The 22,196-nt window shown below is 44.6% G+C and overlaps 2 protein-coding genes and 1 long non-coding RNA gene across 5 annotated transcripts; 2 read left to right on the plus strand and 1 right to left on the minus strand.

Moving 5' to 3' along the window:
- The first annotated feature begins 582 nt into the window (after nt 1–582).
- On the plus strand, nt 583–1,687 carry LOC144994490 (growth-regulated alpha protein-like). Its single transcript, XM_078952451.1, has 4 exons — nt 583–745; nt 823–961; nt 1,047–1,121; nt 1,229–1,687. The coding sequence occupies exons 1-4, from the start codon at nt 691–693 to the stop codon at nt 1,329–1,331; spliced, it is 372 nt and encodes a 123-aa protein (XP_078808577.1). The 5' UTR covers nt 583–690; the 3' UTR covers nt 1,332–1,687.
- Nucleotides 1,688–2,329: 642 nt separating this feature from the next.
- Nucleotides 2,330–4,253, plus strand: LOC144994378 (uncharacterized). The gene is made up of 3 exons (XR_013657903.1): nt 2,330–2,777; nt 3,441–3,539; nt 3,932–4,253. It is a non-coding gene; the product is annotated as an uncharacterized LOC144994378 (long non-coding RNA).
- Nucleotides 4,254–11,047: 6,794 nt separating this feature from the next.
- On the minus strand, nt 11,048–21,654 carry ppm1f (protein phosphatase, Mg2+/Mn2+ dependent, 1F). Of its 3 annotated transcripts, none has more exons than XM_004072956.5 (8): nt 21,498–21,654; nt 17,116–17,307; nt 13,716–13,840; nt 12,988–13,181; nt 12,712–12,900; nt 12,487–12,630; nt 12,266–12,359; nt 11,048–12,179 (listed from the first exon to the last, which is right to left on the minus strand). In XM_004072956.5, exons 2-8 carry the CDS (start codon nt 17,277–17,279, stop codon nt 11,791–11,793), a joined length of 1,299 nt encoding a protein of 432 aa, XP_004073004.1. In that variant the 5' UTR covers nt 17,280–17,307; nt 21,498–21,654; the 3' UTR covers nt 11,048–11,790. The 3 variants fall into 3 exon arrangements, with proteins under 3 accessions (XP_004073004.1, XP_078808578.1, XP_078808579.1); XM_078952452.1 differs by lacking the exon at nt 21,498–21,654 and adding an exon at nt 21,049–21,242; XM_078952453.1 differs by lacking the exon at nt 17,116–17,307 and having other exon boundaries at nt 21,498–21,608.
- Between the last annotated feature and the right edge of the window lie 542 nt (nt 21,655–22,196).

Here is a 22,196-nt window from a genome sequence, read left to right on the forward strand (position 1 = left end):
CTGCCCCTGCACACATGTTCGATAACTACATGTTTACTGTGTTACCCTGAGAAGCTCGGGGTGGAGGCAGTGCTCCTCCTCATCAAGAGGAGCCAGATGAGGATCCGGAAAAGGCCTGGGGGGACCGCGTCTTTCGGTTGGGAGCTCTCTGGGCTCCCCGTGGCAGAATGATGCATCTGTAGAGAAATACAGGCTGAGGGCTGAACAATCATACCCAGCTTTGAAAATGCTGACATGAACAAAGGGGCTTGACCCCCCCACAGAGTGTCAGACGAGGCCATTGTGTGGACCAGAGAGAGGTTCTGGGAAATGGGCTTTCTGAAAGAAAGAGGAAAGAGCAAACAAAGTGAAACTTTGCTGGAAACTGAAACTGAAGCAGTTCACTCCATGCAGTTTTCCCTTCACTGGGGGTTCAGTGAACCCCTTTTCTCTGTTTGTGTGATCAATACCATCATATTTCTTAACTTGTACTCTCCTTCTGTCTTAAGTCAAAAGCTGATTTGACACTAAATCGGACCCAAAGCTCCACTAAGAGTGATTGTGCTGCCTGAGTGAGCGCAGCAGCAGAGACGGTTCTGTGAATCGGGTCGCTGCATGGAAACAGGAAGGTTCAGAGAAAGTGAAACCGCTCCGGTGCTATAAAGGCGGGAGCGTCCACCCTCTCAGCACTAGTCTGAGGACAGCATCACCATGAAAGCAGTCTTCATCGCACTTCTCAGCTGCCTGCTGCTCCTCTGTGCACGAGGTAAGTGCACGGTGCTGCTGTGCACGCTCCTCATCAGAGAGCAGCAGCTAATTGGGTTTGGTCTCTTCTTCCCACAGGACAGCCGGCCGGCCCGGCCCGTCAGTGCAGGTGCTTGAACGGCTTCGTGAACGTCCCACGCTTCTTCACTCTGAAGTCCATCAAGGACAGACCACAGGTCACAGAACCGCACCCCTTCTGTCCACACACTGAGATCATGTGAGTCCGTTTGGCCCGGTTCTGGGCTGGTTCTTGTCCTTGTTTAGTTCTCTGCAGCATCCTGAGACTTTCTTGTCTTTTCCAGAATCACAATACGAAACAAGCAGAAATGTGTGGATCCAGAGTCTCGTTTGGGAAAGAAGATCCTGACGTGGAGCAGGTAGGACCACCAGGAGAGCTGCAGGTTCTGACGGACCCTGCAGAACTCACCTCAGCACCAGAGCGTCCGGGTTCTGCTCCTTCTGACTGACCTTCTTCTTGCTTCAGGGGGGGACAGACTGGAGCCGCTCAGACCTCCACCTCAGCCCCCAGAAGACCCCAGACCACGTCCGGGAGGACGTCTGAACCCAGCCAGAGTCCCAGGAGCTGATCCAGCAACCAGTGGAGAGGCCACTTCATTCAGTTTCAGTCTGCAGGAGAATCTGGAGCTGCTTCATTAGTGAAACTTCAATAACATTCACAGAACCTTTACTGAACATGTAGAAACTTCAGTTCTGCTGTAAGAAGCTTTGAATGGTTCTATTGTGCTGATAAAGAGTCAAACACATCCTGATGCTCACTGCCAGAAAGTCTGTCAACAATTCAGATGAAGTGAACGTCTCACAGTGAGAAAAGCTATCATTCAAAATGAAGTAGGATAGGTGAGATCACTGTTTAAAAAGCTATGATGACATTTGTGTGTTTTTCACTTTGTTTGAAACTCTATTAAATGTGTTTTTTTCTAAATCTTACGTGCTGTGGTCACTGATCAGAAATTGAAGGAAGTTTTTGTTCCTCTGGGTTCCTCCTTTTTTCTGAAATGGCAAAAAATATTACAGAATCTTTATCAATTCTGCTATAAAATAAGATAGAGAATTACAGCAAAGAGAACTTCAACAGCTTTATTAGAAGTCATTTTGTCAAATATTCACTTTGACAGTAGAAGAATGTAAACCAACTATGGAGTCATTCATTTAGAAGAAGAAGATGGAACTGTAAGTGATCCCACAATGAGGGAAATTATTTGTTATCAAAGCTCAAAAACAAGCGATCATAATGAAAACAACAGATAAAAACTAACACTAAAACACACAATGAAGTGTCCAGTGTCTATGTAGAGTCTAATAGCTCCTTCAAGCTCCTCAGTGTCCCTACAGCAGGGTTCGACCACCCATGGCTCCGGAGCCACATGTGGCTCTTTCATCCATCTGTTGTGGCTCCCTGTGACTTTGGAAAATAATGAGTATTTTATAATAATTAAATTTTATTTTAGTTTGTTCATTTTTCATGCCATTTCAAAGGCGCTGCTGGCTCCGCACGAAGCGCGAGCCACGTAAAAAACAGCTTCGTAATGAGCTCGTATTTATCGAGCGAGACCTGCAGACATGGCCGGCCCTCCCTATACGCGAATTACGCAGCCGCGTAGGGCCCCCGTCACTACCAGGGCCCCCGAAGTGGCGAAAAAAAATAAACAAAAAAGACCCAAACCTGGCAACCAATTTCATAGAATTTACGTACCAGCGTGCGCTCTGAATGTTGTGCAAGAGAAAGTTGCCTGCACTTTTGTGATCCCCCCCTTCAACACACCCGAACCAATCTGGCAACCCAAAAAAGGACGTTACGCCCCTCTTAGCAGCGATTGGTCAACATCATTGCATCTGAGCCTGGCACACTGTATTTACGAGCTCATTTTATTTCAATAAAGTTGGGAAAAAGAAAAAAACGAGCACATTTTGTCACACTGATCAAAGCGACAACAAGACAACTTCATGCCATTAGAGACTTTATCCATCATTAGGAGCTGAAAAAAGATGAAGAATTCAACATCAGTCACAAGGTAAGTTTGGAGGATGTTGGGGCTTTATTTTTACATTATCCAGTATTTCTATGCAGCTGCGCGATTTACGTAAAATACTAATCGATCCGAGGTGAAGATTGCACATTAACGACCCCGTTTTTGTCGTCATTTCCAATGGAAAACTCGAAAATAATTCTGATACCCAAGTTTCTAAGATGAGGTCGGACATGACCTTCTAAAACAGCTGAGAGCAGAGAAAAGTAAATAATGATGATTATGGTGGCTGAAAAATGTTTAACTCACGTTATCGTATTGGTTATTGTTTTGCTACAAATATTTAGTGCGTTCTGCATTTTCAGCTTTATGTCATTAAAAAAACTGCTGTTTATTATAGCAGGTCAGGTAGTTTGACTTTTTCAACATTGAATGTGTCTTAAAATCTTGCATTAGCATGAAATATGGAGAATCAAAACTGCCAAATACATAGGAAATGAATGTTATCATTTATAAATGATAAACAAAATAAATGTACTAATTTTAAAATCATGAACATACAAAATAATTGATAAAGACGTGTATAAATGCTTAAATTTCCATTTATACTCAAAATATTGTTCACATTTATTATTTATAAATGGGTACATTTTTTTCTTATTTGTATTTTGCAGTTTTGATTCTACATAATGAGGATGTTTTCCACAGTTCCGTCTCAGCAGTTTCTTCTGCTCTCAAAAAGTATTGGAGGTGGTGCAGCGTCCACATCCCAAGATGTTCCTGACATCACTGAAGATGTCATCTCAGGTAATTTTAATAGAATGTAAAGTAATTAAAAAAAACAGTGTCTGCATAACCCCTTATGTTCATAAACAGCAGCTGAAGAGAATGGAGTCCCAAGTTGTTCATAATTAAATTAATAAATATCACAATCAAACAATAAATCTCATAAATATATAAAAAGATCATGAATTTGTGAAAAACCTGCACACAGATTTTAATCGAGCCACTAAACTATTAGTAGTTTTCTGCTTTAGGTATTTTATTAGTTTTATCATTGATTATTGTATAATTATAATTCTTGTTTTTTAGCTGCAGAAGAAACTGCTGTCACCACATCTACTGTTGAAAGGGGAAACATTTGACTGTTTTACTTTTCATTGTTTGCTTTTATTGAAGTTCTGTATCTTATGTTCCAGAGGCTCCAAGAGAGGCGTGTATGAAAGAGGAGCTACTGGATCCAAAATTCCACCTACCGGTACCTCAAACCCAGTTGTTCAAGCTGAATGGCCAACCACACTCTCTGATCCAGTAAGAATGGATTTGGTGCAAAGAGGTCCTTTTCAGACTGAAAAAGACTCTGACTTTCCAAAATCCCCCTCAGTGAGCTGTTGTTTTCTTTATGTTGGATTGTTTTATCGTTATCTGATTTGGTATTAAGTTGCTGTTTTTAATAAGTTGGAGTTTTGTGAATGTCATTTGTTGAGTGCCTAATGTTACATTAAAAAATGTATATCTATATACATTTGTCATTCATATTTATTTCTTTGCATTTAAAATTTGTTTGGCACCACTAAATGTGCATCCAACATGCAGACAATTTACTGTATTCAATTCTTCGGCAGCAACAATAATTCACAAATGTATTAATAGAGAGATCTCATTTATATTACAACAACAGTTGCTTTTTTTGGTGCTGCTGATCAGTTGGAGGGCCCACAAATTAAATTTCGCTTAGGGCCCCCAGAAGACCAGGGCCGGCCCTGCCTGCAGAGCTGATAACAGGGAGAGGCACGCGGGGCGGCTTCAATTAACACTCCAGTCTTCTGCCGGGAACTTGACGTACCGTGGGGCAGAGACCAACTCGCTGATGACAGACTGAGAGTTCACGCCAGTGTTGCCAGATAGAGTCACAGTTTTCCAGCCCAAAAGTCATCTGAAAACCGCCAGACCCAGCCAAAAACCGCCCAACACAGCTTTTGTTTATGTTTTTTTTCGTACTGGACTGATAAAACAAAAGATTTTTCTAAATAAAAGATAGTTCAGACTAATAATAAAATGTGTTCAATATTGAATATTTCTTCAGCGGGCCGCCTTCTTCCATTCATTTGCTTAACCCGCTCTATCCCCGCTATAACCTGCGTCCGGCTCTTTCATCCTTGTGCGGCGCTGGAGCGCCACGACTATCGTGTCAACCTATGATGACCGTATTTTGTGCTCTCTGTGGGACACGCTGAGGAGCGCGGGGGAAACAACTCTCAGCTGCAGAGGATGTGAACAGGTAAACAGGAAGAGAGGAAAAGCAGGTAAAGAGGTGGAGGAGGGGCTTTGGCTTCAAACTCTGTCAGAGATGCAAACACGGGCGTCAGATTGAGACGCAGCTTTCCCTGCGGAAGTTGAAGCAGAGACTTTCTCTGGGATGATTTTATGAACTCAAACATGGAAACATGATTATCAAGTAGAACTCTTCAAAATAATAAACCTGATCTCTCCACATTCTCAGTTTCTACCATGCATTGATAAACACATCGCTCCACGCTCCATCAGACCAGAACTGATGCTCCTCCCCAATTCTAAAATAAGGTAATAATCATTTTCTTTTATAATCAAAAAGTATTCCACTTTGTTATTGGAAGTGTGACATGTGTCAATGGTTTCTGGAAAAATGCCATGCCTTTTTTTTGTAATCAATAAACATTTTATCTTTGTTGATTGATAATAGTAAGACTTCTGGATGAAAAATCAGCACTTGGACCGCTAAAAGGGTGGGTTTGTATAAATTTGCTTCCTCCCACTCCCCTTAAAGCAATTGATCAAACACCATTAGTTATGTTTGCTTTTCGTTTGTAACTGTCAGAGCCCTGAAGCAGTTAGATGCTTCCTGGGACAGCGGCCTCGTCTCCACATTGAGGAGGAAATTCTCAGAGGAGAAACAGCAGCTGAAAGACGACCGGTTTTTCCCGATTCCCTGAACGCATCATCCACAAACACCTGCAAGAGGACACCAAGAGTGGCTTTCAGAGCTTAAACTATGTGTGGAGGCGAGGAACAACTACAGCGAGGCAAAAAAAAGGATTCAGTCAGCCACCAGTTCTGAAGTTCTCCCACTTTAAAAAGATGGCTGTGACTTTTATAAGAACACGTCATATATGAGAAACAAAGAATCCACAAAATGACATTGTTTGATTTTTTAAGAATTTATTGCCAAATTATGGTGGAAAATAATCAATTGGTCAAATGACAAAAGTTCACCTGGATTACTTGTTTGAAATCTTGTTTGGTGATGACAGAGGTCACACGTTTTCTGTAGGTCTTTACAAGGTTTTCACACACTGTAGCTGTTATGTTGGTCCATTCTTCCATGCAGATCTTCTCTAGAGCTGTAAAGTTTTAGGACTGTTGCTGGGAAACACAGACTTTCAACTCCCTCCACAGAGATTTTCCATGGGGTTGAGATCTGGAGACTGGCTGGACTGGATCTAAACCCCATGGAGACCTGCCACCCGCTCCCCAGGAGAAAGGAGACGGATAAACCAGCGATCTTGATCAGGTTTGTGGATCAAAAACACAAGCTAGCTCTGATGAATCAAAGGAAAAATCTGAAGGGATCTGCTGCATATCTGAACGACCATCTGACCAGAAGGAATGCTGAAATCGCCAAACATGCCAGGCTCCTCAGGAAGCAGAAGCAGATCGAGAACACTTGGGTTAAAGGCTGCAGGATTTACGTCAAACCACTCGGTCCACCGGACCGGTCCAAGGTCCTGGTTGTGAACACCATGAAGGACTATGAGAAGTGTTTGATCACAGACGTCTGAACCAACATGCACTAATGAATCAAAGAGTCAAATATAATTTCAAGAAATATGACGCCTGGATTCATCACTTTCTCCAAAAGTCTGAAGTAACCTGATTCTCAGCAAAGTTCTGACCGGCAGACAATTTGACCTCAACTTTCAGTGCCGCTGATATCAGCTGAAGAAGGAGATGGACCTTTATCTATCATAACATCAAGGAGAACTATAAACTCTGTTTATAGAAAAACGGCTGTTAATCAGCAGAAGAAGGAATACCAGCCTTGGTCTTTCAACAAATATGGAGCCTTTTTATTTTTACTTCACAGCATTCTTTTATTATAAAAATACAAAAAAATAATAATAATAAAACAAATGATTAATCAATTATTGAAAATGGTTAAATTGATTGACTTTTAATGATATTACCTCACTTGCTCCAAAAAACTGATTACATAGATTCATGATTTTTCCTAATGTAATTTAATTTTGCACATATTTTTAACTTTTGATGTCTATTTTACTGATATAGTATTATTTTTTAATCATATCAATGACTTTTATAACTAAAATAATCTGCATATATTTTGGATAACTGATCTGCATTTGCTAGTTGATTTCTAAAAGTTATTTTTTAGAAAATAATTCAAGCAATTCATGTTTGTCATGTGCTTTATAGATATTTCAGGATTCTTATTTCTGTCTGATAAAGGTTATGAACCGGATATTGATAAATCATGTAATAAAATGGTTACAGTAGAACAGGGGTGGGATTATATAAGTTCGCTTCCTTCCACTCCCTTTCAAGCAGTATTTATTAATATGTCTAATTATCTTAAGTTTGATTAGTTATTGTATGAATGTATAACTGATGATTGTATTATTTTTGTGTATTGTTCCTATTTAATTGCTTGAAATAAACCATTTCAAATAAAAATTAAAAATTAAATAAAATCTTCAATGCACTTGCTGATTGTTTTCACTCAGTATGTCAGCGTCACATCCCCACATTCCTTCTCTGCTTAAAACAGATCAATTGTCCTGTTGTAGACAAACAGCCTCAAAGCATGATGCTTCCACCCCCATGCTTTACACTAAGTATAGTGTTCTTTGGATGGAATTTAGCGTTATTTCTCCTCTAATGACAATTTCTGTTTTCTCCAAAAAGTTCCATTTTGGTTTCATCTGATCATATAACCATTTCCCAATCCTCCTGTGGATCATCAGGATGCTCTTTAGCACATTTGAGACGAGTCCAGACAAATGGTGGCTGACCAAATCTGTATCTCTAAACTTCTCAGCCTCCTACTCAGGGTTGGCTCCTTCGCACTTGGTGAGGAGGCATTCCCAATGGTTGAAGCTCCTTCCTTTGGAGGCGTCCACGCTTGACCGCCAGCTCTCTGTAGGAGGTGCTGGACCCATGGGAAGCTGGTATCACAAAGTCTTTTCCGCCTGAACCCACCTGGGTCCTGTGGGAGAGGCCTGGCCACCACACTGCAAAAAGCCCGGGCCCCTTAGAAAGAAGTCACACAATCTTATGCTTTTGCCAGATGTTCTTTAACCCTTGTGCTATCCTATGGGGTCCAGATGACCCCACCCTTCCATTGACGTGTTCTCCCTACCATGACAAAGGTGGATAAAGGTGGAGAGGATTTCATGTAATCCATGGACACCAGTGAAGATCAAGAACGGTTGTGGGGTCCAGATGAACCCACTCCCAACGTTAAAGTGCCTTGGATAGCACAAGGGTGAAATGTTGCTTTTTCTTGTACTTTCTTAAGATTCCATTTCGTGCGCCTGAGAACTCTAGACCTGGCTCTGGGATGGAACCTGCGTTGCATTAGTCTGGTAAACGTGGCAGACCTCCTTTTCAATTTTCATGTGGGGGAATTTGAACCCCTCTTCGTCTAGCGACCCTACGAGGGAGATTTGCTCTAAACGGGTTCATGGAGACACTTAAATGGGCCAACATTTATCTGCTGAGAGGTAAAGACACCAAAATGAAAAACAGAGCCAACTGTAAACAGAAAACACAACATGAAGTCTAACCAACTCATATATATTCCATTAAAAATGATCCTGACACTTTCTGGAGAAGGACGTTAAAATGAGCTGATTTATCATTGACTTCTGTCTCATGGGCTTCACCTTTTGGAAGGGATATTCCAAATATTTAGCCGCCTTTCCAGTTGTGGTTCTTAAAGCAGAAGTGCGTCGTGCCGTTTGAGGTCTTTGGTCTCCAATGTGTTCAGCAGCTTCTCAGTGGAATTCTCCCACCAAATTCTCACTTCTGCTTCTCTAAAGCAAATATGGTGACCTGCCGTTAACCCGCTCCTCCACGCCGCCTCGTCACCGTGTAAACATGAAACCTCACATTGCAGTAAACTTCAAAAAGCAAGAATCTTTTATTGTATTGCAGAAAAGGTTTCTCGGAAATTCATGAACTTCCTGACTTGGTGTGAGGAGCAGATGACTGGCAGCAGAACAGCTCATAGACATTTTTCAACATGAACACTGACTGACCTTCAAAATAAGACAAAATAGGTCAAAACCTGGACAACAAAAAAGCTAAGCTGATTATCAGAATCAGAAACTGCTGTGAAAACTGAAACCAAAACCTGACGTGACGACAGGAATCAAAGATGTGGAAGCAAATCAAAACCTCAACACTAAGAAAAAAATATATTCAAAAACCCCAAAAAAAGCTAAACCCAAACATGAACCCAACGTTACAGATATAAGGAGCTGCTGCTCACCGAGGATGCCTGAAGCAAAACTGGACAAGAAGGGGATTCTGGGAAATGGGATGTCTGCAGGAAAGAGGGGAAAAAAGTACAATAAGTATCTGCTTCTGTTTTTAGGAGAGGCCACTTCATTCAGTTTCAGTCTGCAGGAGAATCTGGAGCCGCTTCATTAGTGAAACTTCAATAACATTTACAGAACCTTTACTGAACATGTAGAAACTTCAGTTCTGCTGTAAGAAGCTTTGAATGGTTCTATTGTGCTGATAAAGAGTCAAACACATCCTGATGCTCACTGCCAGAAAGTCTGTCAACAATTCAGATGAAGTGAACGTCTCACAGTGAGAAAAGGTATCATTCAAAATGATGTAGGATAGGTGAGATCACTGTTTAAAAAGCTATGATGACATTTGTGTGTTTTTCACTTTGTTTGAAACTCTATTAAATGTGTTTTTTTCTAAATCTGATGTGCTGTGGTCACTGATCAGAAATTGAAGGAAGTTTTTGTTCCTCTGGGTTCTTCCTTTTTTCTGAAATGGCAAAAAATGTTACAGAATCTTTATCAATTCTGCTATAAAATAAAATAGAGAATTACAGCAAAGAGAACTTCAACAGCTTTATTAGAAGTCATTTTGTCAAATATTCATTTATGACATTTTGTGTGTTTTTTAATTTGTTTGAAACTCTATTAAATGTGTTTTTTTTAATCTGATGTGCTGTGGTGACTGATTTTGGTGTCAAACCTGCTGTTGCTGGCAAACAGGACATTCCTGGATGGAACATTTCTATATTTGGCACATAGTCTGAACCAAAAGAATGAAACTTTGGTGTCTGGAGACGTCTGCAGCAGTCATAGGGGGGGGGGTCCAGAAACTGATGGTGCTGCTGATTTAACAAGGACCTCATTCTTCACTGCTTATTCACTCAAGTCTTCAGCCTGTTCCCCTCCAAAGAGTTTTCTTTATTGTTTTAAAGCGTTTGTAGCATTAGAAAACACAAATATCACACATTCGGATAAAAAGCTGTTGGATGTCTGCACTTTATTTTCCTTATCATCCAAACGGCTGTTTTTAAGACTGCTTTTTGAAGGCTGCCGTGTTGGGATTGATTTTTTTCTTCCCCACATGCCGTCTGGAGGAAGGAGAAGTCTGGGAAAGCGGAGGGAGTTTGGGATTCAAACCGATAAGCAGGAACCGTGAACCAAGACTCCCATGTCTGCAGCAAGAAGTTTAAATGAGTGGATTGTTAACTACTGACCTTGAATCTCTTAGCCCTTGTGCCATCTTGTGGGGTCCAGATGACCCCACAAGACGGCACAAGGGTTAAAGTCATTATTCTTCTCTGTAACCAGGGCAACCAATTCTAAATAAAATAGGTCAGACAGGCATCCATAGAGCTGTTTAGGCTCTCCTCACCAGCCTGCCATTTGTATTTAGTATCAAATATAAAAAAATGCTTAATGGGTGTGTGATTGTGTCACCTGTCCAGGGCGCATCCCGCCTTCGCCTGCCAGCAGCCGGGTTAGGCTCCGGCCGGCAGCCCTGTGACGATGCAGCACATTTTGAAACGTCCGTCGTCACAATGATGGAGCGCATATTTGTGCTGGGGTTGCTTAAAAATCCCCCTGTGGTCAGCTGTGAGGCGGATTTGGCTCCTGTAAGTGTCGTTTGTTTTTTAGATGCTGATTCAGGCGGGAAGTGGACGTTTCTCGCCGCCGCCCCCTGCTGGCCGCGGAAGCTGATGTAAACGTGTCAGACGGGCCAAAGAGGAGTCTCTGAAATGCAGCTGAAGCTCTTTAATGAGAAGGTCAAAGGCATCAGAACTGAAGGACAGCTGCAGTTTTCTGCCCTGAAGACAAACCAAACGGCCGAGTCCGAATCCGTCAGACACATTTGGGATATTCTGAAAGAACCGCCCAGATCTGAAGCTTAATTCATCCTTTCACCTTGTTCTGGTCCAAATCTCTGGATCCCTTCGGAACCAAATACTATGTGACCTTTCAGTCAGGCGGTCTGCGGCAGAATTCCACACCGGGTTTGTGATCTTTAAAGGGAACATTTCAGGTCAGTGGGCCGGACCTCAGAACTGCACCGCTCAGAACCTCCAAGTTCCAGAACCACTTCTGCAAAGCCAGTGCTGAGGGGAAATGTGCCCACATGCAGGAGCTTTTCTTTCAAAGACCCAGAACCTCTGCAGGTCTCCATCAGCGGTTCTGAAGACATTCAGGTTTTTCGCTGCTTTTTCTCAGGGCGGTTCCTGAACCGGGTCTGGTCCAGTTCAAACATATTTAGTCGAACTGGACAGAGAAAAACAGAAGCTGCTGAACATCTGAAGAACTGCTGATGCAGAAAGGTTCTGTGGGAGAACAACTTATGAAGCCTTAAAGACAGTCCTTCACATGAGGGACCGGTGTTCTGGGGGGTCCAGAGGAGCCGGTCTGGGCTCGGTTGGTCCTGCTGAAACTCCCTCAATAGTCTCTGTATGGCATTGAACATGGTGCTGCTCAGGCGCCAACCGGGCCGCTCAGGTCTCTGCCTCCCCGCGTAAGGGTGCTGCCTCTGCAGAAGACTGCGGCGAGGCGCAGCGCCCCCCGGTGGCGCAGCCCAGATCCGGCAGTGGACGCAGGAACACCAGCAGGACGGTGATGTTGTCGCTCGATCCGGCCTCTTTGGCGTGAGCGACCAGCTTCTGAGCAACGGTCTGTCCCGTCCCACCGTCAGGCTGAGCTTCAGATGCCTCCTCGGGGAGGGGCAGCCCCTGCAGGGCCCCCATCACCAGCTGGGGGACCTCCGAAGGTTGGACTGCATCAAAAAAGCCGTCGCAGGCCAGCAGCACGTAGTCCTCGTTGCCCTGCAGCCGCACCGTGGAGGAGTCGGCGTCTGAAGACACGTAGGGCTTCTGGTCAAAGTCACCTGGAGGGGGAAGAAAACCCCGGAAACCCAACCGATGAGGCGGAACCGACCCACAGATGCCCTTTGACCCTATTGGCACCACCCACCTATGGCTCTGGAGACTGCGTAGGTGCCGTTTACGCGCCAGCAGCCCATGTAGGTGACGCATCCACCCAGGTCCTCGATCCTCTGCTTCTCATCCTGGGGGGGGGGGACACGTCACATGCAGGAGTTCCAGCTGCTGGGCTCACAAGGTCTGCAGTCCTGGACCGGGTCTCGGGCCCTTCCTGCTCCAGAACTAAGCCAGCCTGCAGCCGTCCTTACTTACCTCCCTCTCTGGTTTGTGGGGCTCCATCAGCACCACCTCCTGCCCCTCCCTGACCAACAGGGCCTGAGAGTCTCCGAGCCAGGCCACAGTCAGCTCCTGGTCATGGATCAGAACCACCACGCCGGTACTGCCGCTCCGTAGGCGCTGATAACACAAAGACATGCACTTCCAGAGGGAGCTCCGCCCACAGCCCATGTTCTCCGCCCCTGAACCGCCCACTCATACCTCTCTCTGGGCTTTGCTCCTGAACATGTCGTCTGTGCGTTTGAAGGCAGCTTTCAGAGCCGGGCCCGGGCTGCTCTGTAGCGCCCCCTGCCGGCTAAGGTTGACATGCAGGTGAGTGGCAGCAAAGGTGGCGGCGTCCACCCCGCCGTGGCCGTCAAACACAGCGTAGAAGGCGCGCTGCACACCGTCCTGGTCCAGGTTGGAGACAGACAGACAGGTGTGGCGGTTGGGCTCCTCACAGAAACATGGCGGAGGAACCTGCGGCTCCTGACGTACCTCCACGCCAAACAGCTGATTGAACTCGGACAAAAGCACGTGCTTGTCCTCCATCTTCCTCCTCCCGTTCTTGATGGCGTGAACGCAGCACTGGAATGTGGGGGGGGGCAGAGGGGGCAGGTCTTGGTTCCACTCCAACGCCACCTCAATCATCTTGTTGATGAAGACTCGCTGCACAGCCTCAGACTGAAGAACTGAATCAGAGAGAAAGCTACGATGAGGGGGGGGACCCAAAGAAACCTGCAAACAGAACCCAGTCCCCCTCCCAGACTACTCTGGGTTCCACATTATTATAAAATGATATGTTTCTACCATTTCTCTACATAGTCGATGCAAATCAATGCAATGGCCGCACGTTCTGCACGTAGAGCCAGAGTTAAAGTGTTGTGTGGTCGTGCGTGACGGTGAGTTTTAAACTCCAAAAAGGTGTGTTTGCATAGACTTTTAAGGCTCCAGACTCTTTGTTTTCACAGCTCTGTTCCTATAAATGTCTGTCTTGGCGTCACATTAATCCAAAGAGCCTTAGAACACGATGCCATTCATGAACTTACTAAAAAAATGACACCTAAGTACAATTTACATAATAACTTGGAAGGAAGTGCATGGACCTCTACAGCCACGCTCCAGACCCCCTTCTGACTATAGAGGCCCCTACAGCGCACCGGTTTTGTCTGTGGGGGGGGGGCGCTGTGGGGCCTGTATTGTCACTAGAAGCTGAAAGGACTCACGGACTTCCTCCTCGCCGTTGTCAGGCTCCGCCTCTCGGCTGCAGTGGAAAGGTGAGAGGTCGTCTGCAAGCAGCCGGGTCATGGCGGCCCGGCACAGGAGAGCGCTGAGGCCAGTAGGAGCGTCCCTGCGTAGACACACAGACACAAACGGTCAGCTGGACCTTAGAACCGGGCCAGGAGCTGGCCCCGCCTCCGCTGGGCTTCAGCAGCACATTCTCTGCGACTAAAAGAGGAAGTCAGGGAACAATGGGCTTCGTCAGGCAGGGATGTGAGGACTTCCTGTTACGGCGGCACCAGCAGGAAGAGAACTGAGGGTCTCAGAACATCGAGCTCCAGATTTTACAGCCAGTCAGATCTGAGGAGCGCGCCAGGTTCCAAGATCAACTTTGATGCTAACAGGAGAAGAACGCAGTAGAAAACTCAGATTGATGAAACATCAACAATCTTCCCTTTAAAACACCAACCTGTGGCCAGAGTCTGTGTCAGTGAGAAACAAACGTTTCCACTGAAGAAAGAACCGTAAATATTCAGCAGAGACGTTCGGGTTTGAGGAGAGGACCTCTAAAATTGATGAAGAACGCTTTGGATCAAGAACAGTGATGGTTGGAAGACTGCTTTGATGGTGACTTTAAAGACCCACTCCCATGAAAAGCATGTTTTTGTGGTCCCATGATGGAGAACATAAAAATATTAAGCATAATAATGCGTTTCAGAGTACGTTTTTAATTCAAATTGTTGTGAATCAGGAGCAGATGGAATAAAAGCATGCAGTTGAGACGTAAAAAATGTGCTTCCGCTTCATTCTGATGCATCCGCTTGGATCCATGCAGGATAGCATCACACAGTTGCTGCAGATTTGATACCAGGCAGGATGGATCCATGCTTTCATGTTGTTCTGTTCTGACCCTACCATCTGAATGTGGCAGCAGAAATGGAGACTCATCAGACCAGACAACGTTTTTCCATCTTCTATGGTCCAGTTTTGGTGAGTCTGTGTGAATTGTAGCCTCAGTTTCCTGTTCTTAGCGGACAGCAGTGGTACCCGGTGTGGCCTTCTACTGCTGTAGTCCATCTGCCTCCAGGTTGGACGTGTTGTTCTTTCAGAGATGCTCTTCTGCAGACCTCGGTTGGAACCAGTGGCTCTTTGAGTTCCTGTTGTCTTTCTATCAGCTGGAACCAGTCTGACCTCTGGCACCAACAAGACATTTCTGACCAGTAGCGGTTTTAGGCACGGGCCATACGAGCGATCGCCCGGGGCGGAAAAATGACGGAGGGGCGGCGCCAGCGGCTCAGCTCTTGTAAAATACTTTATGCACCACTATTGGTTTACTTATATCACAGAGTTTGTAACAGCCTGAAACCTGGCGGCGCCCCCGCCCCGCAGCTGCGCTCCCTCCTGTCTTTGAGAAGTAGACGCAAATGTGTGTGAGAAGGAGAAGGGAGGGGGCGCGGGGTGAAGAAGGAGAAGGGAGGGGGCGCGGGGTGAAGGGTGCAGGCTGAGAGGTGAGCACGGAGCACAAAACGCATGCGCAAACCTGGCTGGATCTTCTTCCAGGGGGGCAACGGTCGCGGGCCGCGGCTCAGTGCTTGATGAAAAAACAAAAAATGCGCCGCCATGTAGCGAATTGGCGCCCCTGGGTGCAGCTGCACGCGCTTCTGCAGGAAATGTTTGACGAAGGGGGGGCTGCGGGTATAAAAAAGGTATAAAAAAAATCATGCTTTTTTGGTTATTTTTGTGTGAAATGCCCAAATAAAAAATGGGAAAACAAAAAAAATTCTTCACTTAGATGACAGTTGGTTTAGTCGACAGACTTGATACCTATGTCAGGACATTTATGCTAAATGCAGAAACATCTGAAATATGGAGAAAAAAGGTCAAAGCTGGTGCCCAATTTAGAAAGAAAAGAGAAGAAGAGGAGAAAAGAGACAAAGAAAAGGGTATTATCGCATAGCTAGATGCACGTTTTCTAAATTCGAATGCTACCTGCCCTCCAACAACAACAACAACGTTGCAGAGGAAAAATCTCTTGTTTGGTCTATCATGACCAAAACTGAAGTAGGCCCAAATATTGCAAATAACGTCATTTTTAAGATATTTATTCTTAAATGTTTGCTCTGCCTTAACTTGTAACATTAGTTATGATTCGTGTGTCTGTCTGCTCTGCTGTAACACAAAGTTTTTGTTGTGTTTTATTGTTGTATATTAGTTCATAATGTTAAATAAGCTGTGATGGTAGCATGCTGCTGCTGCTGCTGCTGCTGCTGCTGCTGCTGCTGCTGCTGCTGCTGCTGTTAGCTTTTCAAAACTCCAGTTGATCAAGGCATACCTGAGATCACCAATGTCTCAGGAGCAACTCACTAACCTGCTGTTGTTAGTATCAATCATTAGGGGGGGAGCAGATTTCATATGATGACGTTATTGACAAGTTTGCATCAGGAAGGCCACAAAGGTTAGGTTTTAGTTAGTGTTTTCTGTTCTTAGTGCTGCAGTTACATTTATTCTAGTGTGTTATTAGTGTGATTTGTAGTTTATAATATTTATTTCAGATTATTTGTGTTTGATTAAATATTTCCTAACTGTATTTTCAGTTACAATAAATGGACAAAGTGACTCTATTGGGGGGGGGGGGGGGGGGGGCGCCAGAGGAGGGTCTCGCCCGGGGAGTAATTCAGGGTAGAACCGCCACTGTTTCTGACCACAGAACTGCTGCTCTCTGGATATTTTCTCTTTTTTGACCATTCTCTGTAAACTCTAGAGATGGTTGTGGGTGAAAATCCCAGTAGATCAGCAGTTTCTGAAATCCTCAGACCAGCTTGTCTGGAACCAACAACCATGTTCAAAGTCACTTCAGTCACCTTTCTCCCTCATTCTGATGCTCTAAACTGCAGCAGATCATCTGGACCATGTCTACATGAAGGCATTGAGTTGCTGCCGTGTGATTGGCTGGTTAGAAGTTTGCATTAACCAGCAGTTGAACAGGTGTAAATAATAAAGAGGCAGGTGAGTTCACGTCTTGGTTTTCCACGTCTGAGCTGGAATCCGGCCCAGAACTGTACAGCCGGATAGCTCCAACATTGCTGTAAGGGCTGTAAGCTAGCAGGAGTATCTGTAAACAGAGAGCTCTCAGTAACGAAGAGGGGAGGGGCGCCAGGCTCACTTCACGTCTACAGTCCCGGCCACAACTCAGAGGTGAAGTTTTAATGAACTCCTGCCGCTCTGCAGAAACTAGGTCCTAGACAGGTTTGTGTGATTTAGGCTAAAAACTGCATCATCATCATGAGAAGACCACCGGGAACGCTTTGGAAATGGATGAAAAGATGATCGGAGTGGGACTTTAATAAAACAGCCTGCCTGAAGATTCTGGGTGCAGCAGCAAAAGCAGACCCCCCCACACCGTACCTGGATGAAAGCAGCCTCAGCCCCAGCTCCAGGCTCTCCCCCGGCAGCTCCTCCTCAGACACCCGGCGGCTCTGGGGGCTGGCGGGCAGCGGTTGGTCCTTCTCCAGAGCCGCTGGGAACTCCTGCACAAACTTTTGCAGGAAGAGGCGGGCCTTGTCCTCCATCTGGGCCGGTTCTGGTCTGAATCAGCAGCTGGAGAACAAAATCCAGCTCAGGTTTGAACTCAAAGAGGAGAAGGGACAGACTTTCCTCCAACACTTGAAGGTGGGCTACACAAAATCAGTCAATCAAATGTTTTAAACGTTGCGGCCAACAGCCACCACCTACTTTTATTGAGGCATCGGATTGATCAGTTTATACTTTTATAATAAAAATATCATGAGAAAAAAAGAGGATTATGTTAAAAAAAAGTTTCAGATCCAGAATGGTTCTTCTGACCAATAGAATGACTGAGTAGCAGCTGTTTATTTCTCTAGATGTTTATGGGATTTTGGCTTCTTGGAGCCACTTCCTGTTTGGACACCAGGGGGGAGGGGCCACTCAGTCCAGTTCTGATACACAGTCAATGGTCTAACCCAGGGGTCGGCAACCTGCGGCTCCAGAGCCGCATGTCTCTCATCCCTGTGGTTCTGGAAAATAACTATCATGTTCTGAGGTTGTCGTGGTGCCTTAAGAGCGTCGGGATGTGCGAGCGGGCAGAAGGAGGAAAAGTTTGTCTAAAAGACAGGACATGTTGAATGAGAATGAAAAAAAGCCTCATCATGCAGAATCGTCTGTTTGACCCGCTGTTGTACTTTTGGGAGCAGGTCTGAACCTGGAGCGGGTCGGAACCAGGCGAGCTGCTCGTCCCTGGAGCAGCTACCCAGTGCTGACGACTACGGTTGGCAAGCGGTACACAGGAAAGGTTTATAAAAAAAATATGAAACAAAACAAAAAACTAACGGGCAGAGTATTAGGTATTTATTTATATCTAGGGGGAATCGGACTTGAAATATGGGATTGGGCGGCTATACATTAGGACTTAAACACTGTCCATATAACCTAACCTGACAGAATCAAATGTAAAAGGATTTATGTTAGAGTAACAAGCAAACATGTTTTCTATGCAACTGTCACTTTAAAAAATTATAGTAACTAAATAATGAGTTATTTAACATTAAGGAGTAGTTACATTTATTTTTCATTACATTTAGTTACTTGTGTAAGTTATATCTGGCCCTTTGAGGACAACCACTATGCTGATGGTGAAAATGAGTTTGACCCCCCCGCCATAAATGTTCCGACTCGGGTTGGACAACGATGGAGAACTTGGAGAAAATGAAAGTTCCTGAAGAAAACAGTACATTTAATGGCACCTGGGCAGATTCATTTGCTTTCAACGACTTTACCAGTATGAATCATATATATAAAGAGGAATTAGCAAACAACAAAGTCTCAAACGTGGCGAGACATCCCAGAATAAACATGCAGCTTTTGCCCAAAACACATCCTGATCCAGAGCAGAAAAACAGTTCTTTGTTTTTCAATAATCTATTGGAGAAACAGATTAACTGCTAGTTGACGACGACACACTTGCTAGTTTTGTGGCCTCTCTGTAAATAGTTCTCATCTGTTAAATGAGGATCCAAAACAAAATGAACATCTCTTCAGGAACGTTAAAAAGGAGTTAAATAATAGCATCACTGGAAACACCGGGCTTTCCAAAGGGTTCTGCAGCTCCCTGTGTTTTCATTTCTGTGGGAAACTGACCCAAATGGCTCTTTGAGGGGTAAAGGTTGGCGTCCCGTGGTCTAGATGTTAGCCTGGGTACTGAGTTGATGCAAACAGAACCACCGATAAATAAAGACAGGGGGCGCTGTTGTCAGAAGCTGCCATGCAGGTTTCTGGATGAGTTTTCTACAGTCTTTGTGTGCAAACATCCTCATGGCTTCAGTTTCCTACATTCCAGCCTTTCAAACATGTAGGAGCATGAAACTCTTGTAGGTTTATTATGTGGTAGCCGTCTGTTTCCGCGTTCACGGCTGGTGGCGTTGGGCCGGACGGCGCCCTTTAATGACCTGTCACATCAGCAGAACCCCCTTCTGTCTTTGCTACCCTGTGCTGCTGGTCAAGTTAAGCATTACTCTCTGCTAAGTTATGAAGACTCTCATTCATCCAGGTTGATTCCAGCATAGTAGTAGGCTTAGGGGCTGTCATCTGGACTTAGTTTTTAAAGTTAGAAGACGTTTCACCTGAGGTGAAACCTACTACTATGATACTCTATGCTAAGCGAAACGCAGTAGACCAGCACTCTAAAAGCTCTGATTATATAGCTTTATATAATCTAAAGCTAGGACGCTTAGGAAACATGGAGGTGTCTATAAAAAGGTGGGGGCACTCAGGCAGGAAGTGAAGTGGTAAGACTTCAAATGGTCCTCCTCAGAAGCAACGTTTTAGTTATTTATGAGCCGTTAAACACCCACTCCAATGAAAAAAGGGTTTTTAACACGTTCTTGTACCTGTTTCTGATGATGGAGGACACTTGCATTGAAAAAAAAAAAACTTCAGATCAATATTGCATTCCTGAGTAATTCTTTATACAAGTCAATGTGAATCTTCTGATCGTCCACTGTCAGACAAATGGATCCACGAACGTCTTTGTTTTCCTGGAATCTGGATATAAACTGAACGAGTGGACGGCGCTGATGATGCACCGTTAATGTGCGGTTAGAGGGGCTGTAAGCTAGTGGGAGCGTGTGTAAACAGGTGACAGCGGGGGGGTCTTACTCTTCACCAACAACTCAGAGGTGGAATTCTAATGAAATCCTGCTGTTCTACAGAGACTACGTCCTAGAAAACAATCAATTATTTTATTTGTTTTGGCTTAAAAATGGCATCTTCATAATACCAACACTTGAAAGCAAACACCTCGGACGTCAGACATGAGGCCGCTTACGGTCAGGCTTCTGATTGGTCCGTGTATAACTTGCATAAGTTGCACTAAATCATCATGAAAAAAAAAGGATTATCATGTTAAAAAGTAGGGCTGCACGATATGAGGAAAACTTGCGATATGCGATATTAAAGATTAATATTGCGATAACGATATAATTTGCGGTATATAAAAAAATAGAAAAATGCCAAAAACATCATTCCCATTTCATTAGAAACAGTTTAAAATTACACTCGAAATGACCCTCATTGACATAGGTGACAAACATCTAACATAATAGGCCTCCATCTGATTGGTCAAAGCATAAAGGGATTTATTTGATTATTTAAAAGCGTCAAGCTGCCATAAGATTGTTTTAACACATTTTGGGTTTACGATTTATTGCGATATTCGCAGTCTTTTGCGATATGCCTATTGCAGAGCTGGATATTGCGATAACGATAAATTTGCGGTATATTGTGCAGGCCTATTAAAAAGGTATCAGAACCAGAACGGTTGTTCTGACCAATAGAACAGCTGTTTCTCCATAGAAGTCTGAGGGAGTTTGGTTTCCTGGAACCAGTAGGTACTCCCAGGGGGGAGGGGCCACTCAGTCCAGTTCTCATGTAGGGTCAACGCCTGCAACTGATGTTGGGGGAGAAAATGGCCCACTGCTAACACACAAGGAATTATGGGACGTAGGAGTAAGGTTTATGAAAAAACGCGTACACCTGGAACAGGAATGTAGTCGTTTTAGGTGGAGGTAGTTTGGTTGCTGGAAATCCACCCAGAGGGTCTGGACCCGGCCCACCAACAGAACAGGTGCAGGTGGAGAATGACTTCCCCAGGTGTTCTGCTGAGGCTCTCAACCATTCAGTATAAATACAACGTGAGTTCAGCTTCACCTCAGTTCAGTTGGGCTCTATTTCTATTTATTCCTTTATCCTGTGTAGTTTAAAATGTTTTTTTTAAAAAACGTTTCTTAAAACTTGAAATATGTCGAGATAATGATGAGTTACCACCTGTTGAGTTCCTCATCTCACTGGGTTCGATTCTGACTGGTTCTGCGGAACCATCTCGGTTCTGGACATGCTGGAAGCTGCTTCTTCTCCCGTGAAGAACATCTGGATTACTTTAGATTAGTATCACAGCCTCGCGGACTGACGCGGTTCTGCACACAAATGTCTCCCATCACAACACTCTGCCTCGCGCGCTCTCGTGCGTCTGCTACAAGCCACCACCAAACGTGAGCGCGCGAGACTTCTAAGAAAAAACTTTTCTAAAACCACCAACTTCATCGTAACTGCTTCGTTCAGGTTCCGTTAGCAGCCGAACCTCACAGAACTCCCCCCTCGGGTCTAAAGTCACGCACCCCTGCGCTCGAGCTGAGCACGGAACTTCCAGACTTTAGTAAGGCCAGCGCGCGCGCGCATACGTTGGCAGGTGGCGGGAAAAGGGTGAGTTTTCTTACCTGGGACAGGAGCTGCGCGCGGGGCAGACGTTCAGCGAACACGCCCTTCGCGGACAAAGGAAACGCTCGCGCACAGACCCAGCCGGATGTGCTCTTCCACAGCGTTTACAGAGCTGCGCCGCGCTCGCGCGCCTATTGGACCTCTACTTCTCCGCGTCATCGAAAACCACGCCCACTTCCGCTTCCAATGACTTTCATGAAAGTTTTTAAACCCCTCTAACTGCTCCTGTATGGGAGACTTTTGGTTTATCCCTCAGAAAAAATAAACCTACACTTTAATAAGTCACCGAACAAATGTTTTACTAACCATTTATTATTAAAAACAACAACTAGAAAGAGCTGTATATCCAGAAGACATGTATGGTTGAATAAAAATGAAACTTCAAGGGTAATAATTGGTACACAAAAAAACAAAGAAATAAAAGATAAAAGTTGACTATAAATAAAGTGAAAACAGCACAATAACAAAAACATTTTTTTTTAAAAATGCCAGAGCCGGGTATCGAACCAGCGAGCTTCTGCACCAAGGATTCCCCATGTATTTCAACGGAGACAAAAATCCTGGAATATCTGGAATATCTGGAAAGGTTCAAGGATTTGAAGGACAAAAAGTCATAGCTGGAAAAAGCTGAAAGAGCTGAACATTTGAATAGTTGAAAGGTTAAAGTATCTGAAAAATTGGAGTTAAGCGGCAAAACA

This window comes from Oryzias latipes, chromosome 9 (assembly GCF_053564925.1).
Source record: "Oryzias latipes strain Hd-rR chromosome 9, Olatipes_Hd-rR_3.1".
Taxonomy (NCBI): Eukaryota; Metazoa; Chordata; class Actinopteri; order Beloniformes; family Adrianichthyidae; genus Oryzias; species Oryzias latipes.